Here is a 16,492-nt window from a genome sequence, read left to right as displayed (position 1 = left end):
AAACCTGAAGCACTTGGAAAAGCAATTTAGGTTGTAATGTAGACCTTATTGTTACGGGACATTTGGTCATGTGACTGTGATGTTACCATGGTTATACACCATTTTGAGTCGTAATAATGAAAGTTGTTCTGCAGTTCAATGTAATAGCAGATGGGAGCAAGGCACTTCGTTGAGTTTTTACCATTTTCCTGCTGAGTTAGATTGCCGGCAGCGTCAATGGATTGCAGCTGTTAATCGATAGGAGTCGTCTCCAAGTGAGCACAATTGACTCTGTAACGTCTGTTCTCTTCATTTCGTGTCAGGAAAGAAGTCGGATGACCCGCTTTTACCAGATTACGTCCCATCTGTCTTCCCACACTGCCAGTGATGTTAAAAAGCATCAGGAAAGAATTTGAAGTGTACACTCGCCGTAAACGAGCTCGTCAAGACCTCCCAACACAACTGATCTGGTAAAAGTGGCTGCCATACAGGTGCAGTGCCCACACATAACTTTACAACAGCAACCATTTACATGCAGCAGACATTTACAGACATGCCACTCGAATGCGTTGCCAGTCAGTCACATGGGCAATAAACATAAAAGTCCCAGAATCGAATAAGGTTTATAACTGCCTTAGTGCAGGTGAAAACAGGTCAATCCTTAACTGAATTTAGCTTAATAATTGTTTCCATGGCAATTATTGAAAGGCTTTTGTTAAATGACATTGGATTAACCCCCAGCACTAATTAATTGTTTCTCTATCAAGATTCTATCATCCCGCCAATTTTATCAAAATCCATCCACACGTTTTGAGTAATCTTGCTCACTACAAACAAACAAAAACAAGCTGATCTTATGCGATTTGCTGAGACCACTGGTACTCTCCGATCAAGACACCATGAGTTACCACAAGTCATTCGAACTTGTGCTAGCTCACTAGCAATTGATCTTGATTTACCGTGAGGTGCCACAACTCACTTATCATTCACAGTACGTCACAGCAGTCATATTCAAGAGGAGCACCGTGACGAAAGACGACACGTTCACTGGTATGGGTGTGCAGGAGTGAATCGGAAGTCATCTCACTTTTCTCTTCAAAAAGTTCTAATTAGAGACGAGCTTTCGAAAGAGACCCTGATTCAGATTGATTTCAAGAAGTAACCAATTGTTTCTCTATCAAAGTTCTATCATCCCGTCAAATTTCATCAAAATACATCCACACACTCTTGAGTAATCCTGTCCATAAACAAACAAACAGACACCCATGAAAACATATACCTCCTAGCGGAGATAATAATCAAATCCAGAGCATTCTGTTAATACTGGTACATGGCTGCGTAATAAATGCCATGGATGAAACGAACTGTTGCTACTTTTAATTTCATCAAGCATAGGTACGATGATGTTGAACAGAACAGTTGCACAGTGACAATTGGTGTTAATTGTTCAATGGCAAACAGCAATCAGTTTTTGTTAATTTGGTGTGGAAGTAAATCATGCCATGATACTGGGATATATATATGTAGTCAATTTAGCAAGACGTCACCAATGAGCTAGTTTTACATCATTTGAGTGTGGAGTGTGGATGTAAGAATGTGCTTGTGCTATGTGGTGGCCTGTAGAATTGGTAGTACAACAATTGCTGGGATGCACTCAACAGACTGTTTGAACCCCATTGTGTGTGTGTGTGTGTGTGTGTGTGTGTGTGTGTGTGTGTGTGTGTGTGTGTGTGTGTGTGTGTGTGCTTGTGTGTGTGCATGAGAGAGGACTTAGGATGGTTGTCATAATTGCAACAAGTAATGTTGAGTAGATTTGGGGAGCAACAATGGTCTCTTACAACATTTTCAACTTTTATATTCGATCAACAAAGTATGCAATGACATGCATCATAATTTGTAGAGTATAGATATAGACATGTTAGTTGTTCAAGAACATTGTATTCTTACTAAAGTTTAATGTATTCAATAATTATGTTGGATTTTCGAATTCATGGATGTACATGACAACAGGAGCTTTGGAACACTAGCACCTGACTTTTTACACAATTGTTCTGAGATTGTCTTAATTTAGGAAGTCCTTGTGGTCAGTGACGATGGGCACAGTGATAGAAACAGTGACCACTTGCCAGAAGGCTTCCAAAATTGATAGTCTTTTTGTAGACACGGCTGCCTGCAACATGCCGTCCAAGCAGACAGATACGCTCACCTCTTCTCTGGTATTTTAGGAAGCCGTGCACACAAACAACCATACATTCGGTTGCACTTCCTGTCTTGGCTAGAGCGACGACGTGTGTATTTGACCGTAGACATGCAAGCTTTAATTGTTACGTCACTTTGCTTTGTACATTTGAATGATGTTTACGTTGGCTGTCTGTATTCTGCTCATCACACGGCTACAGTCGGTCGACTGCGGTCCAATTGTGCTCAGGGTTTTTGTTTAAATAGACTACTTTTAAATTTGTGTGTAAATGATGATTTATCGGTAGGACTATGGCATCTATCCTGTCGAAAATTACGATACCGTATTGACTTTCTGTAAGAACGTTTGTGGGTACGTAGAGACTTATTGACTTGTTAGATCTGACAATTTTAGACTTCAATTTCTATAACACTGGACCAGTTCACAATAGTGCCCTCGTGGAATTTACAAGATGCTGCTTGGTCATTACAAAGGACGACGTCGATTGTGATGTAAAAAAAGTCTAAATGACACACTGTATACTGACTCCGTACCAATAGTGTTATGTAAAAGATTATGCAGCTGGCTGACCGACATACCATTCAGTTGAGACCGTACTCTCCTGAAACAGTTGTATTTCGATTCCATAGCTATGTGAGTTTACAACGTCGAAGTACGGAAATGAAAACACCTAATTTTTAGAAATAGTATGTTCATGATCGAGTTGGTCATTGTGAGTTTAACTATGACTTGGAAGACGGTCGTAACAAGCAAAAAGTTCGTGTGGACTTCAGCACTAGTCCTTGGCCTGCCGAGAGAATCGCGGTCGAAGGCCTTGAAGGTGACAATCGAAGACAACGGCGAAGTGCGAGCGTAGCAAAAAGTAGTACAGCAACTCAGTAGCTTTAATATATCGTTTGAAAGCTGTATTTTATGTCCGAACCTTGTTGTAGATGCCGTCATGAAGTGCGATGGAGTAGACGAGGTATCTATAGCGCGATCGCATGCAGCTATTAATTGAGTTAGACATCTATAGAGTTGTGTTTTTGTGAACGTGATTTCGAACGCCGCTTCTAGGATCCACAATGGTACTGTCAACCAGCTGACTGCGTCTTAAAATACAAGGGAAAGCGTAACTACTACAATAATTTGACCAAGAAATGCGAACCTGTCGTCAAGTGTAATACACGTAGTCCGGAAGGAACACTGATTGCTGTGAGTATATGTCTGTTATACCTAGCAAAGACGACGGCCTGTACAGTACAATATATCGTTCCATATATATAGTACTATGATCCAGAAACAAATGAATGCAACAGTTTGGAAATGCCAAATGAAAACGGTACAGTAGCAATTAGAACCGAGATGCTGCCAGATCAATCAGCGAACAACGGAACAGAGATGAATTCCACTTCGTTTCGCCAATTTTCCACAAAAGAGTTTTTGCACCACACACAGCGACAAGAGGAGAGCAAGGACGAGAACAGCAACGTAGATAACGAGGTATAAACGTGTACGCATGCAGATAGTCATGGAAATCTAGTGCAAGAGATGATTGCGGCTTAGAATTAGCTATATATTTATTTAGACACCATGCCCTACTTTTTTTAGGCCTGCAGCTTATATAACGATGGCAATTTCTTGTAGGACTTACAGTTGGAATGCAATCACGGTACTCGTGTTGGTAATGAATGCAAGTGTCACGATGGATGGATGACAACAGAGCCGGAATGGAGTTACGTCAGGCACTGGTGTAGTGAGCCGGTTAGTCTAACAAATGACATGTGGGTGGCTGGCTACTACATGCGCTCGACTGGAGATGCGGCTGCAGTCATAGTTAGTAAATTAATGTGAACTGGAAACGAAATAGTTATCACTGAATAGTTCATGTTTTTCAGACTTTGAGTTTGGTAGCTGCTACGCTTCTAGGATCATGGATCTTCTTACTTGTTCAGTGTATCAAACAACGAGCGAAACTACAAGACAGTCAACACAGTTTGTTGAGTAATCAAGACATCGACTAGGTAGATGTTATACTTGGCATGAAAAGGAAATCCTGTAAAAACGTAAGTTGTTTACTAGGAAACACGGGTCTTTACGTAAAGTATCTGCAATTTTGATATAGGTCCATGACTTGCTGAAGATCGTGTTACTCGTTTGCTTTCTTAGTGTTATAGTGCTAGCTTTGGTACCCCACTGGCCGCATTAGACTATGGCAATACTTCTGCATGCATACCACAAACGCTATAGACTTTAATACAGTCCGTAGAAAGCAATCTCTAGGAGGTGAAGCATCCTTGTGGCTCAGAGTGTTAGTTGGTCCTAAAAAGATCAAGATGAGATTCGGTAGCTATAGGTCTCCTAGCTGCTCTAAAACAACGACCCTGATGCCTCGTTGTTATCAAAAGACTAGACTCCAAATAATATACGATCGACGTAATTTCTGTTTGACCATGTGAACAGACTGATTTATAGGACGTTGTGTGTGTGTGTGTGTGTGTGTGTGTGTGTGTGTGTGTGTGTGTGTGTGTGTGTGTGTGTGTGTGTGTGTGTGTGTGTGTGTGTGTGTGTGTGTGTCGAAATTAAGTTCACCGCCGCAACAATCTGGACTACTCCACAAGATACGTAGTAGCGGTTGATAACTTTAGCCGTAGGTCCAATAAGAAACCTACATTACCAGGGCTCTATGCTCAAGGACACCGCCATCATCACTTTTACGATGGGCGGGTTCAAGGTGTGGTGTGTGTGTGTGTGTGTGTGAGTACATGTGTGCTGCTGCCATAATTATTATAATTTACGGACCAATAGCAAATCTCGGATCATTTCTCTGCATGCATGTATCTCTTGGTGTCAAGCAGAGCTGTCTAGACTTGACACTGTCATCCTGCTTGCCATTATGACCAACAGAAAGATGTAGGTCTGAGCTCGAGCCTGTGATACCTCCTGCATGGAAGCTGATCTCATCAGATCTGGTACAGTAGGAAGCTTACATCCGAGGTGTCACTACCTTGAATATGCTGATGATCTAGATGGCATTGATCATCTCCTAGGTACAGTAGTTACGTATCTTGCTAGAATCTCTGGATTTCACTTGCTACCACATGGGCTGCGTGACCATATCAACTACTAGAAAATGCTGTCCTACCTGAACCTCCATCTCCTATTCTATTGTGATCCCATTTAGCTGTACACCATCCTTCTGTCCAAGCCAAACATTTCCCCACCAAAGATATAAATACCAACAAGAGGGGAGTGGTCTGGCTACGCAAGACTAACTTCACCGTACATTTGAATGGAAATTTTCCGGATTCATACGCATGTTTGTAAAGCTGCCCTGCCTCGATCTTAGTTGATTCGGCACGCGCATGCAACTGCGCAACTCACCCACGCATTGTAAATCGCGACGGCAGAGCGCACGTGCACTTGCGCCTGCGGTCTTGTTCTGTTGCATGTCCTAGGTTGCAGAAACGCTACACTTGAAGCGAAGAGATGGTTACTTTTCTAGTCGCTGCAACTATCTTATGCGTTTTCACAGTCGGTGAGAGTCAAATAAATTGTCGTGCTCCTTCTACGGTAGAGGTCTACGACATTCAGCCTCGCAGTGGAACAAACGGCACAAGAGTAACTATTTCAGGATGTGGTCTGGTCAACGTAAAGGCACTGCTTTTCAACTCTACTCATCTCAACAGTTTCAGAGTTGACAGCCAAAACTTTGCTGTTGGAAAGAACGACGGTTTGTTGCGGTTCCGCATCATTACTAATAGCCCGCCTGTAGGATTCAGCGCCTCTGTGGTGTTTCTGGGTAAGGCAAATATGACGCTTGCTACTTTAAACTCAAGCTACTGGAAATGGTTGAAAAGTAAGTGTCTAGTCTCAGTCGAAAGCCCGCCTACTCACGTGATCTGTTTTTCAGATGTGCAAGTCCGTTCGTTGTCTTCTCGTGGCGGTCAGTCGGGTACTATTTTCAGGATTCGTGGTTGCTTTCCTCCACAATGTGCCAGTGAAAGTATGCTTCTTACAAACATCACGATTGGAGGAATTGAAGCTAAGATTTTGAACCAAAGCGCGCAAGAAGTAGAACTACGAGCTGGATATTCAGATCATGCCATATCATCAGCTTCTCTAGTGTTTTTGGCTGGATCAGGAGCTACGTATACAGGAAGTGTTGTGTGGAATTACCTAGAACCTGGTAGAATCACAGGAGTGTCACCCAATAGTGGACAACGTGGTACTAGAGTCACAATAACAGGGGAAAGCCTACTGGGAGTTCAATACAGTAATAATGTACGTTCGACTATACGTGGCAATGAATCTGACATAAAAAGCGTCACCATTGCGGGGTTGAAATGTGTGCTTCTGTTTGCCTCTTCTACTGTCATTATTGTAGAGGTACCATTTGGTCCTCCAACTACTGGTGGCATTTTTATTGAAACAAATGCAGGACCATATATTGTCAACAGGACTGCCTGGAGAAAAACCGAAGATGGGACTATAACATCCATAATTCCTTCTACAATGCAGCCAGGAGGAGAAGTTGCTCTATGTGGTGTAAACATTCTTTCAGATGAAGCAGCAATTATGAATCTTACTATGGCAGGGCAAACCAGTAGCAAGCCATCTTTTCGCCTTGCTTTGAACAGTAGTTGCATTATAGTGCAAACTCCTTTAATACCTCCTTCCTTTCCACTCCCACCACCAGGATCTGTCCTTCTCATTGCAGACACTTTTGCCACTGTTGTCTCTCAACCAGGAGTTAATTTTACATATGCTCGCATTGACAGTGTGTTTCCTGTGACTGGCCGTCAAGGAACAAAAGTTATCATTACTGGCTCTCACCTAGACCTGCAAACGGGTGGTGTTGACTTTGTGTACCTTTCAGGCATTCCCGCACAAATTATTTCCGTCAATCCTTACAGAATTGTTGTTAGAGCTGGCATAGGTCCATCATTAGGATCAACCTTACCAGGATCTGTGAAAGTAATTGGTAAAGGCAACAGTACTCTCAATGGAATGATTGCATTGTCATTAACTCTCAAATCAGCGTGGAAATACATTCCTGTTGGAATCATCTCACATGTTATTCCTAGTGAGGGTCAAATCGGAACTCGTGTCACCATTAGTGGACAGTTTTTGCTTGGGCTTGGGGGGAAAATAACACAGGTTGGAGTTGGAACAAATATGGCCATCATTCTATCTTTCAGCAACTCATCAGTTGTTGTCTCCATCCCTAACAGCACAAATTTTGACACTCCAGTTGACTTGGTGGTTGAATCAAACTCAGGTGCACAGACAGTTAAAAAAGAAGCATTTACGTTTCGCAGACCAGGCGTTATCACTGACATAGTGCCCCTGAGTGGTCAGCTGGGGACCAAAGGTAAGAACACACGCACGCACGCACGCACACATGCACGCACGCACACACAAACAAACAAACAAACGCACACTTGCTAAAACTGAACTCTTGTCTTTTGCATTACTAGTTACACTTACAGGAACAAGTCTATTGGGTAATGGCTCTAGGCTGGTAAGTGCAATCTTGGTTGGTGTTCCAGCCATAATTAAGAAACAGACCAACAATAATGTGGTGCTGGAAGCTGGTGCATATGCAACCAATTTGTCAACATCAGGGCCAGTAGTTCTGACTTCTGATAATGGAGCAATGGTTACAAGTTCTCTTCGCTGGACTTACATAGCCTCTGGTCATATCGATGTTGTTACTCCCTCTGAAGGCCAGTTTGGCTCTCTTGTTAACATTAGTGGTACAAATCTTCTTGGTGGAGGAGAAAACATCAGCATCGTAACACTGTGTGGCTTACAGGCCAAAGTAGTTTTCATTTCTTTCAATCTTCTTGTTGTACGTGCAGTTACCAATTTAAAGCGTGATCTTCCTGGTGATGTTATTATCACAGCAAACACTGGAGCACGGGTTATTGGGATCCACAAGTGGATATATAGAAAACAAGGCATTATCACTAACATTTCACCAGTTACTGGTCAACTTGGAACTCTGGTTACCATAACAGGAAGCAATGTCCTGGGTTACGGATCTCAAATTCTTAACATTACCATAGCTCAGGTGCCTGTTTTGTCTGTGGTAGAACAGTCCAGCTTACGTGTAGTGGCACGAGTTGGTGCTGGAGCTGAAGGGGTGTCCGGTAATGTAATTATCTTTGCTGACACTGAAGCAGTCGTCACTTCCATCAATTTAACATTTACTTTCTCAAAACCAGGTAGTATTTCTTTGGTAACTCCTAGCTCTGGTTTAGAAGGAACACTAGTGGTTATTCGAGGAACTCTACTTCATGGACATGGCAATCTAACCTCTGGTGTTACATTGAATGGGGTTCCTGTTAGTCAAATCGTGTATGACTCAGAGACTGAGATAATTGTGGCAGCAGGTCCAACTCCGCTTGCATCACCAACACAGCCTGGAAATGTTGAAATAACATCAAACACAGGAGAAATAGTCACCAAAGACCGCATTTTCTCCTATGCTACTCCTGTTGTTATAAGTTCAGTCACTCCTAGCAGTGGCCAAAGGGGAACTGTTGTCAATATTGCTCTCACTATTAAATCATCTGCTGTAGAAGTTGTCCATGTTGCCGGAACAGAAGCTACTGTGACACAAAGGAAAGGAAACACTGTAGTTATTCATTTGGGCAGGCCTTCTAGGCAGGGAACCTTTACAGGTGATATTGTAGTAACTTTGCAAAATGGCAGTAAAGCTCGACGGAAAAGTGGCTTTACATACACATCAGAAGGTATCATTTTCAGTATCAACCCTGCACAAGGTCAGATTGGGACAATTGTAAAGGTTACAGGACAAAATCTCTTAGGGAATGGTACTCAAATAGTGACTGCTTCTTTGGCAGGTTTGTCTGGTCAGGTTGTCAACTCATCAAACACTGAGGCTTTGATTGTGGTCACAGAACGCAATTTCATAAGGAATTTGGGAAATCTGACCTTAACATCAGACAACGGTGCTATCATTACTAGAGTAGATGGATGGGAGTCTGTGCCAGCAGGACTAATACAGTCTGTCTTTCCAAATGTTGGTCAGCTGGGCACATTGGTTACCATTCGTGGACAGAGGCTATTTGGAGGTGGAACAAGAATAAACAGTGTTCATCTTAGTGGAATTCCTGCGTTAAGGATTATGTCTGCCAATGATAGTATTGTCATTGTTGAAGCTGCGGATGGTGACAATACAACTAATCAAACATCAGCAGTAACTCTCACATCTGACACAGGGTCTATAGTTGAACTGCAGTTAGGGTGGATTTACAAACCCAGAGGCAAGATTGTCAGCGTGTCACCTGCAATTGGTCAGTTTGGGACTCATGTGACCATCAAGGGCTATAATTTGTTGGGTCAAGGAAGAACCGTTCAAGTTTCTCTTGGTCAAGTTGATGCCTTGACTGTTGAAAGTGCTACAGACACGCTCATCGTTGTGAGAGCCAATGACGGCATGAACATCACAGGTAGAAGGGAAAGCATAATGATCACAGCTAACACAGGAGCATTTACAACAAGGAAAGCAACCTGGACGTACAGAGCTCGTGGAGTAATCACATCAGTTTACCCTCCTAATGGACAATATGGAACGGAAGTTGTTGTGAGAGGTCTTAACTTGTTTGGATTTGGAAGCAAGATTGTAAGAGCAACAATTGGTGGGATAGAGGCATCAGTCATGCAGAATACAAATGAAATAGTTGTCATTTCAGCTGGCTTATGCCTCACATCAATATCAGATGTAGACATCATACTGGAGGCTGACTCAGGAGCCCAAGTAATAGCTCAACGTGTCTTTTCTTATATAACTCCTGGAAACATTACATCAGTTCAACCAGCTAGTGGTTTACATGGTACAATTATCACAATCACAGGCTTTCAACTATTTGGCTATGGAATCAAACTCAAAAGTGTCAGCATTGCTGGTACATTGGCAGCTTTTGACCATTTTGCCGTAAATTCTTCTGTCATTACTGTGACAGCAGGGATCAATGCCCATCCAGTGACAGGACCAATTGTTATCACTTCATCATCAGGAGCTATTGTCAGCTATTTCAACTGGACCTATGTACAAGGAGGCATAATATCAGCACTTTTGCCTGCAGTTGGTCGGTCTGGTATTCGTGTCACATTATCAGGATCTCGTCTACTCTCAGGTGGTACTACAGTAAAATGCATTATTGTAAATGGCAGTCCTTCTTTTAAAATTGAGTCAGCCAATGATACACATATTCAATTTCGACTGGGTCCTCCTCCTCCAGCTGGTCAAAGTCAACATGGTGTTTCAGTTGTTCTGACTTCAGGATCTATGTATTCAGTTACTGCAAACTTGTTTGCATATACATCTGATGGGGGAATAGTTACTTCAGTAAATCCGAATGCTGGTCATGGAGGCACCACTGTTGTGATACGAGGATCTAATCTTCTTAATGGGGGAAATGTGTCAAACATCTTTCTTTCAGGAATCAAAGTAGCAGCTATCTTGTCAGCAAATGAAACTGTGGTTGTAGTCGTAGCTGGTAAAGGTTATGATGCCACAGGCGATGTAATTGTTGCCTCATTCAATGGTTTCATTTCAGGACTTCATAATGGATGGCAATATCTGCCATTCATACCTAAATCAGCTGTCAGTCCTGCACAAGGACAAAGTGGTACTACAGTTACTATTAGTGCCCACAAGGCTTTGCTTAATTTCAAAGTTAAATCAGTCATCATTGCAGGTATTCCTGCTCAACTTCAGAGCACCAGTGTCAACAGAACGTACTTTGATGATCGAAACATGTCCATTGTTGAGGATATACAGCAGCTGTCATTGGTTGCTGGGCCATTGTCAACAGCAACTACATACACAGGTGATATTGTTCTCCAATCTCAGACAGGAGAGCAGCTTCTGATTAGTAGAGGCTGGACTTACCTTCCAAATCAGATTGTCGATTTTGTGAGTCCTATAAATGGTTATCAGGGCACTCAAGTCACCATTATTGGAAGAAACTTACTGGCTGGTGGGACACGAATATCATCAGTGCATCTGGCAGGAATATCAACACGCATAATGACAGAAGAAATCGATTTTGAAGGAAAAAACGTTCTTAGAGTAGAAGTTTTGCCTAACAAACAAACCCAGTCTGGTATATCAGGAAATATCGTGATTACATCTGATGATGGAGCAAGCTTTGTACCTCCAGGAAGACAGTGGACATACTTGGATGTTCAGATCGCATCATTTAGACCAAAATTTGGGCAAGTTGGTACTTTAGTGACAGTATCTGGGCTTAACTTGCTGGCTGGTGGAAACTCTATCTTATCTGCCACTTTGGCAGGAGTAACAGCAACAATAGTAAAAGCTTCAACATCAGAAGTAGTTCTCAGAGCAAATAACTCTACCCCTACAGGGCCAGATGACATTGTTTTGAATATGGATACTGGAGCACAGATTTTACTCCATCAAGGGTGGACATACAGTCAGCCTGGCAACATCACTGAAGTGCAACCAAGAATTGGAACGGAAGGCACTGTTGTTGGTATTACGGGTACAGACCTACTTGGAGGTGGAAAGCAGGCCTCAAATGTGTTCTTAGATGGTGTTCCTGCCAGAGAAGTTGTAGCCAGTAGTCATCTGTATGTGGAAGTGGTAGTAGGTAAAGGACCACCAGGAGGGACGACCACACCGGGCACTGTAATTATAATTGCAAACACAGGTGCAACAATTTCACGATCAAACCTCTTTAGATACGCTGCTGTAGGTAAAGTGACAAGCATTTTACCTCAGCTTGGACAGTATGGTACTGAGGTTATCATTCGAGGATCTGATTTACTGTCAGGATCTTCTTCACTACAGTATGTAAAGCTGGCAGGCGTTGATGCCACTGTTGTGGGCAAGCCAACTGATTCTATGGTTACTGTTAGAGCAGGATTTCCTCCAAGATTGGATGCATTTACTGATGTCATTGAAATTCGGTCTTCCAGTGGTGGTATTGTTAGTTCTAGCACTGTGAAATTCTCCTATTTGCGTTCAGGTCAAATCTACACTGTTAGTCCGTCCAAAGGACAGCATGGCACATATGTTCATCTAGCAGGTGAGCGCCTTCTGGGAGGAGGATCTACTCTCCGTGCTGCTTATCTAGGAAATGTCTCAGCGTTTATTGAGAAGCCATTCACCGATGACTCAGTAACAATTCGAGCAGGTGAAAGTGTTCAAACTGGAAACGTAAATGTTACTCTTGTCTCAGACAATGGAGCAATCGTAGTGAAGCTCGGCTTTACCTACCTACAAAGCAGCAACATAACTACCGTAAATCCTCCCATTGGAAGGCAGGGTACAAGAATTCGAATTACAGGAAACAGATTGACTGGTGGAGGAAATAACATTACCAACGTTCGTTTGTCTGGTGTGCAAGTTATGTCCTTTGTAGAAGGAACAGGTTATGTAGACGTGAGGGCAGGAAATGGCTCAAAAGCAGTCAATTTAACAGGTGACATTGTAATCACGTCCAACACGGGTGCTCAGACTACTCTAAGAAACGGATTTACGTACACTAGTCCAGGGCGTGTCAGTAGACTGAGTCCTTCTAGTGGGATCAGTGATGAAGAAGTCAATATTACTGGTGTCGATTTACTAGGTGGAGGCAGTCGGATCGTGACAGTGACTTTTGGTAGCATCAAAGCCCAAGTTATTCACTCCAGTAACACTTCTGTGACCGTTATAACAGGACCAAACAATGATGGAGAGCCAAAGCCAAACATTGACGTTTACCTAGAAGCAGACACCGGGGATGCAACCTACGCTTTTGGAGCATGGTCCTACAACGCGTCCTGCACAGGAAACCAGTTTGGCCTATATCCTAGTAACTGCACAAACTGCTCAGCAGAGTGCAACCGCTGTTTCAACATTGGAAACACAAACTGCCGCAGGTGTCAACGTTTCACCATTCCAACCAATTCGAGTAATGGTAAGCAGTGCGTTTTTAGCTGTCCCAACTTCATCAACGGCACAACTTGTGTAGATAAATGCAGTAAATTTCAATTTGTGAACATTTCAATGGACACTGACAATAAGATTCACAAATACTGTTATCAGTGCAGCAGTTTGTGCAACCCCAATAATGGATGTGATGGCCCTAATCCAACCAACTGCACTGTTTGTCTTTACGTTCGTGACGAAGGTGCCTGTACAGACAAATGTCCTATAGACAAGTACTCTGACAATGAAAATAACTGTCAGCCGTGTCATTCCGAATGTAAGAAAGGATTCGGGTGTCACGGTCCAAACGAGTGGGACTGCAACGTATGTGCACATTTCAGTCTTACGCGTGATACATGTAACTTCACATCTACAGATGCAACTGGGAACTACTGTATTGCATCATGTCCCAATGACTACTTTGTAAATGGATCTAACTGCTTGGAATGCGATGATCAGTGTTTGGGGGGATGCAAAGGTTCCCTGCCACATCAATGTCATCATTGTGCGAAGTATGTAAAACTTCAGAATGGCCTGCACACTTGTGTTGCATCCTGTAATCCTGAGAGTGGTCCCTACCTCTTTTATGCTAGCACAAATAGATGTGAACGTTGTCATCCACAGTGTTCACCTATAGGAGGATGCACTGGACCTGAACCACAAGACTGCCTACAATGTCAAAATTTAACGTTACGAAATACGGCAAACGGTACTACGTGTGTAGGACAATGCCCCTCCAAATACTATGCAGATGAACAGTTTCAGTGCAATACTTGCGATGCTAGCTGTACAAATGGTTGCAATGGTCCAACTCCAAGCGACTGTACTGCTACTGGCACAACTGTGGGCACGTTTGACGCTGGTACGGGAACTGTTGCAGTTGTTGTTGCTATCTGTGTCGTTCTTCTTGTCATCATTGTACTAGTTTTCGTTTGGGCCTGCTGCAAATCTAGTAGTGACCGATACTCTGTCAGTGATATTCTGTTGAGTTCCAGGCACGAGGAACCAAGCCACGATGAGACAGACAGACAAAAACAAGTCAAGGAAACAAGTATCGACGGAAGACCACCAGCTTCATTGCCCAGTGATCACGGCGGACTGCGACCACTGAGTGAGGTACCCCTACTAAAAAAACAATCCGCTGTTGACAATTACATTCCCATGGCTGTCAGCAACAATGCAATGACAGATGAAGAATATACAGCTATGGATACTCCCAAACTCGTCGCTGATTCAGTGTATGCTGATTCCGACCAGCCACCGCCTACAGCAAGTCATCAGCAGCCTGCACACAAGTCGTTCTCATCAGTGACGTTACCACCTCCAGTTACTCAAGACATGTACGATGACGTCGAAGTAGATCAAGGAGAACTATTGTATGAAGACGTAAATCCAGCTGCAGCTGCTAAAACAAGCAAGAACAAGGCCAGACCAATGAGTCAACCATCTAAGTCCACTCCTGCTCTACTTCCATCTACCAAGACCAAACACACTGCACCAACCCTCCCGCCTCGTAGTACAAAACCACAGGGCGCTCTGCTTCCTCACCCTCCAAGAGCACAACCACCAGCAGAGCAGCCGCGTAAACTAGGCCCCAAACCTGGATCATCAATGCAACACTTGCCACCTCTCCAACCAATGAATCATGTATCAATTACAGCAACTAAACCACAGTTCACCATGCAAAGACCCGAACCTGGACAAGACGATGAAGCTCCAGTTCTCCCACCTCGAAATGCAAACAAACCATACGAAGTAGACGACTTGTATGAAGACTGCAGTAACATAGAAATTGATTGACCTTAATAGCTACTGTACCAAGACTATAACAGTACAGGTACATGCATGTGCTTGACTTATGCTGCAGATAGAGTTCATTCATCATTGCCAAACACAAGAATTTCTTTGAAAAGATTTTCCAGTACAATAATTAGTTGAACACTCTGTATCCATTTGGTCTGCAGGCTGACCACATAACAATCACTACTTCTGCTAGTCCTCTGGATACAATTTCTTGAGCTTCTTGCTTGGCAGATATTGTGATCCATCAAATTCATTAAAATAATTTTTTAGAGAAGGATGAGAAATCTATAAAGTTTACAACCCAATCAATAACCATGCAGCCACAAACACTTGAAGGGATACAATATTGCAGATACCTTGGTATTAGAGATGATTTCTATGTTCTCTTCAGGTACATATGTTATCTGTGGGTCTAGTCGATCACCAGTGTGTACAAGAATAGCATAATTCGGTTGTGTGCGCCACTCCTAAATCAAACCCTCACTACCTGCATGTATAAGAATCATGTGCTCTTGTCTCTCACGTACTGGACGATCTGTAGGGTGATTTGCCCTTAGCCATGACTCTGGTGCCTTCACAAGTTACAAACACAATTACTCATTGTTTCATATCTCAGGATCTCAATTTTCTCTACCTTTGCAAACTCATCCCAGCCAACAATGACTCCTCGATATCCCCACAGCTTATGCTTCACAACTTGTCCAATCCGAAACTTCACCTTCCTGTCAAGTTTAGATCGTAGCCGCACCTTATCTGAATACGCAAAGTGCTCTTCCTTGGGTGAGGGTTGCCATTGCTTTCGCACATATTGATCGTAATAGCTGTCAAACTTTAGAACTTCATGTGCAGGTGACGCATGTGACTGCCCCTCTAAATTACTGTCTCTTTTATATTCTATTGAATCAATGTGTTCTGGATCTGATTGTTTCCTTTTTTGTTTTGATGTTGTTCGTCTCTTATACGGATTACGCAGAGCAGATTGAAAGACATTTCTCCAGCTTTCAAAGTCTTTCAAGCTTGCAGTCCACTTTTTGAATTTCATTCCTATTCCACTCAACCACTGTGTCAAACTATACATAAAATATATTCCACATGATACCACCAGCTCTACATCAACTAAGCATTGCAGTGCAATCTACTACTGCGTATTATCTGTTCTGTCTGTTCACTATTCTACTGTCCCTGACTGCACTCTAAAATATATTTAATTAATCCGTGCAATTGTAGTAGATATACGGCATTAGATAGTATATATTCTAAACTTTCCTAGAAAACGCTGTACGTCAAAGTAGCGCCAGCTACAACTGTTAAGATGAGTATATCAACACTCCCTCCTCTTTAGATACAATGTACATAGATGTACCTTTGTATTCTCTTGGATCTTTCAACCGCTGAAGGCGTCATCCAGTGTGATATAAGAAGCTGAAACGGCACTATGAGAAGGAGTAGAAGGAGATGTATCGTTGGTCTCATTACAAGTGCTATAAAGCTACAATACGTCAATCATCCAGACAGACATCTACGTGGCAGCCTCGCAAAAGTCACCGACTCTGCGCATG

General features: G+C 42.7%; 3 protein-coding genes across 3 annotated transcripts; 2 read left to right on the top strand and 1 right to left on the bottom strand.

Moving 5' to 3' along the window:
- The first annotated feature begins 2,330 nt into the window (after positions 1-2,330).
- LOC134187320 (uncharacterized) lies at positions 2,331-4,453 on the top strand. The gene is made up of 11 exons (XM_062655432.1): positions 2,331-2,408; positions 2,466-2,514; positions 2,573-2,670; positions 2,732-2,812; positions 2,867-3,041; positions 3,112-3,143; positions 3,236-3,373; positions 3,446-3,661; positions 3,806-3,994; positions 4,057-4,224; positions 4,284-4,453. The coding sequence occupies exons 1-10, from the start codon at positions 2,331-2,333 to the stop codon at positions 4,180-4,182; spliced, it is 1,182 nt and encodes a 393-aa protein (XP_062511416.1). The 3' UTR covers positions 4,183-4,224; positions 4,284-4,453.
- A 1,416-nt stretch (positions 4,454-5,869) lies between these two features.
- On the top strand, positions 5,870-15,044 carry LOC134187295 (uncharacterized). The gene is made up of 3 exons (XM_062655410.1): positions 5,870-6,017; positions 6,072-7,532; positions 7,639-15,044. The coding sequence occupies exons 1-3, from the start codon at positions 5,972-5,974 to the stop codon at positions 14,928-14,930; spliced, it is 8,799 nt and encodes a 2,932-aa protein (XP_062511394.1). The 5' UTR covers positions 5,870-5,971; the 3' UTR covers positions 14,931-15,044.
- LOC134187497 (uncharacterized) lies at positions 14,912-16,486 on the bottom strand. Its single transcript, XM_062655636.1, has 5 exons — positions 16,297-16,486; positions 15,568-16,003; positions 15,461-15,505; positions 15,290-15,400; positions 14,912-15,218 (listed from the first exon to the last, which is right to left on the bottom strand). The coding sequence occupies exons 1-5, from the start codon at positions 16,404-16,406 to the stop codon at positions 15,123-15,125; spliced, it is 798 nt and encodes a 265-aa protein (XP_062511620.1). The 5' UTR covers positions 16,407-16,486; the 3' UTR covers positions 14,912-15,122.
- Between the last annotated feature and the right edge of the window lie 6 nt (positions 16,487-16,492).

This window comes from Corticium candelabrum, chromosome 11 (genome assembly GCF_963422355.1).
Source record: "Corticium candelabrum chromosome 11, ooCorCand1.1, whole genome shotgun sequence".
Taxonomy (NCBI): domain Eukaryota; kingdom Metazoa; phylum Porifera; class Homoscleromorpha; order Homosclerophorida; family Plakinidae; genus Corticium; species Corticium candelabrum.
The sequence above is the reverse complement of the archived record's forward strand: the minus strand, read 5'-3'. Positions and strand labels throughout refer to the sequence as shown.